Here is a 2,150-nt window from a genome sequence, read left to right on the forward strand (position 1 = left end):
GCCACGGAAACAAACAAAAAAAAAACACTATTTTGGCTGAAATTTCATAGAAACAAAACGAAACTTCAGTTTTTGAACCCACTGAAATACAGAAACGAAACGAGATTTCAAACCTTTATTGAGGCCCAAATGTTAGGTTATCCCCCTAATCCCTTCTAAACAAACAGGCAATTTAAGCGGCTATGAACCCTAAACCTAATAGTAGAGAGAGAGAGAGAGAGCATACAGCCAAAATAGACACCAAGAGTGCCTTGGAATTATCTGTTTTTTTTCCCAGTGCCCCCGGTGAGCATCCAGCGGCCGAGGTGTTGTCAGCCGTAAGATACGCGCTGGGCGGTCTGGATTCTGGATGCTGTTATCCATTTTTCAGGAAGTCCAAATCAGAATCGGATTGTGCAATCTATCTGAGATTTATAAATATGTGTTAAAAGGCTTTGATATAAGAAATTAGGGTTACAAGGACGAGAAGAAACGAAAGGAAGTTGACAGAATATGGAGGAGATGATCCCAAAGCAAGCGACGAGGAGGAGGAGGAGGAGGAGGAGCCATAATAATACAGCAAGAAATTCTGATTCTGATGCAGCAGGTATGATTATGAATCTCCCTCGGGACATTATTTATGAGATTTTGAGTAGACTTCCCATTGAATCTGTTCTCCGATGCATGAGTGTATGCAAATTCTGGTCTACCTTTCTATATGATTCTTATTTCATCGACCTCCACTTCACTAAATCCATGATGCATCATCGACCACCCACTCTTGTTCTTACAACGTCACTACTTCCACCAATAGACAATAAGATGAGCAGCCAACTCATGGTGAGTGCTGAGGAAGGGGAAGGTGGTGACTGGAGGAAAGCCACACACATCCCAATTGGGGATTTTGAACTCGTGAAAGGGGAAGTTATTGACATTGTGGGTTCTTGCAACGGCTTTCTCTGTATTGCGCCACGGATTGGTTTGGGTTTGGGTTTGGGTTTGGTTCGCATCTGCCTCCATAATCCCACTACAAGAGAGACTATGAAGTTGCCCAAATCACATCTTTTTATACCCCCAAAAAACTCAAGCACAAAAATCCAAAATAGTGTTGGTTTTGGTATCGGCAGCTTAAGCAAGAAATATAAAGTGATCGTAGTTTATGAGTTATTCGGTTACGATTGGAGCAAGATTATAAGATATAGTGAGATAATTACAGTGGGTGAAAGTTCATGGAGAAAGTTAGACTTCCCAACATTATCATATGATCAACTATTAACAGATCCGGTGCTTTTAGATGGAACCCTTTATCGGCTCATAGTCATTGATGATGACTACTATAATCAATATGTTCTTGCGTTAGACATTGACAGTGAGAAGTTTTGGACTATCGATTGCTGTCCTCTTCCTATTAGAAGAGAGTCTATAAGAAGAAGATATTTAGTTCCAATGGATGGATCTCTTGCCTTAATTGATAATTATGCCTGCACAAATCCATGGCGTATGGATATATGGTTACTTGAGGGTAGCAAGACCATGGGGTTCTCATTTACTTTAACTACTTACGATATGTCAGAATTAGTCTGTTGGGGAAATTTTTTCACAGTTATGGGTAAACACAGCCACGATACATTCCTGCTAAATGTATCTAGGGTCGAGGATGGGAATCCTACAATGAAGTCCTCCGTTATTCTCTACTCTCCAACGAAGAAGCAGCAGTATTTCTGTGTTCAAGGAGAACTATATGAATCTGATTTGTTTCTGAAAAGTTGGATGGTGCCGTCCCTCAAATCACTAAGTCTCTGAATCTATGGTAGATAGTTATTTAAATTGAGTAATCATGTATAAATTGATCTTTGTTAGATTCGTAGAAGAACCTGAGCGACCTTTCTTTCCCATCATTTTATATTGACATATTGTATTTGAGTACTACTTCTATTGTTTACATTATTAATGGATTGCTTGAGATTCTTATGTATTTGTGTCACAGATTTTGATTATGTAGGATATGAATTCTTCTTCTCCCCACACCAACCTCTGAGGTTGCTCAGATGTTGTTGCCTATACGTAGATGTGCTTTCCTTATGTAGAATTATTTTCACCATTTAGGTTTTTGTGTTTCATAATCTGTTCTTGCCTCTAAGCTTCCTACAGAGTTTAGACAATGTTATGAT

General features: G+C 39.3%; 1 protein-coding gene across 1 annotated transcript; it reads left to right on the forward strand.

Moving 5' to 3' along the window:
• Window positions 1-223: 223 nt before the first annotated feature.
• LOC122068088 (F-box protein At5g18160-like) lies at window positions 224-1,954 on the forward strand. The gene has a single exon (XM_042631934.1). It carries the CDS (start codon window positions 493-495, stop codon window positions 1,780-1,782), a length of 1,290 nt encoding a protein of 429 aa, XP_042487868.1. The 5' UTR covers window positions 224-492; the 3' UTR covers window positions 1,783-1,954.
• The last annotated feature ends 196 nt before the right edge of the window (window positions 1,955-2,150 follow it).

The sequence above is a fragment of the Macadamia integrifolia genome, unplaced genomic scaffold (genome assembly GCF_013358625.1).
Source record: "Macadamia integrifolia cultivar HAES 741 unplaced genomic scaffold, SCU_Mint_v3 scaffold3379, whole genome shotgun sequence".
Lineage (NCBI taxonomy): Eukaryota > Viridiplantae > Streptophyta > Magnoliopsida > Proteales > Proteaceae > Macadamia > Macadamia integrifolia.

What these genes read in the sequence shown, in the direction of transcription:
- LOC122068088 (XM_042631934.1), top strand. Translation starts at nt 493, where the DNA reads ATGGAGGAGATGATCCCAAAGCAAGCGACGAGGAGGAGGAGGAGGAGG.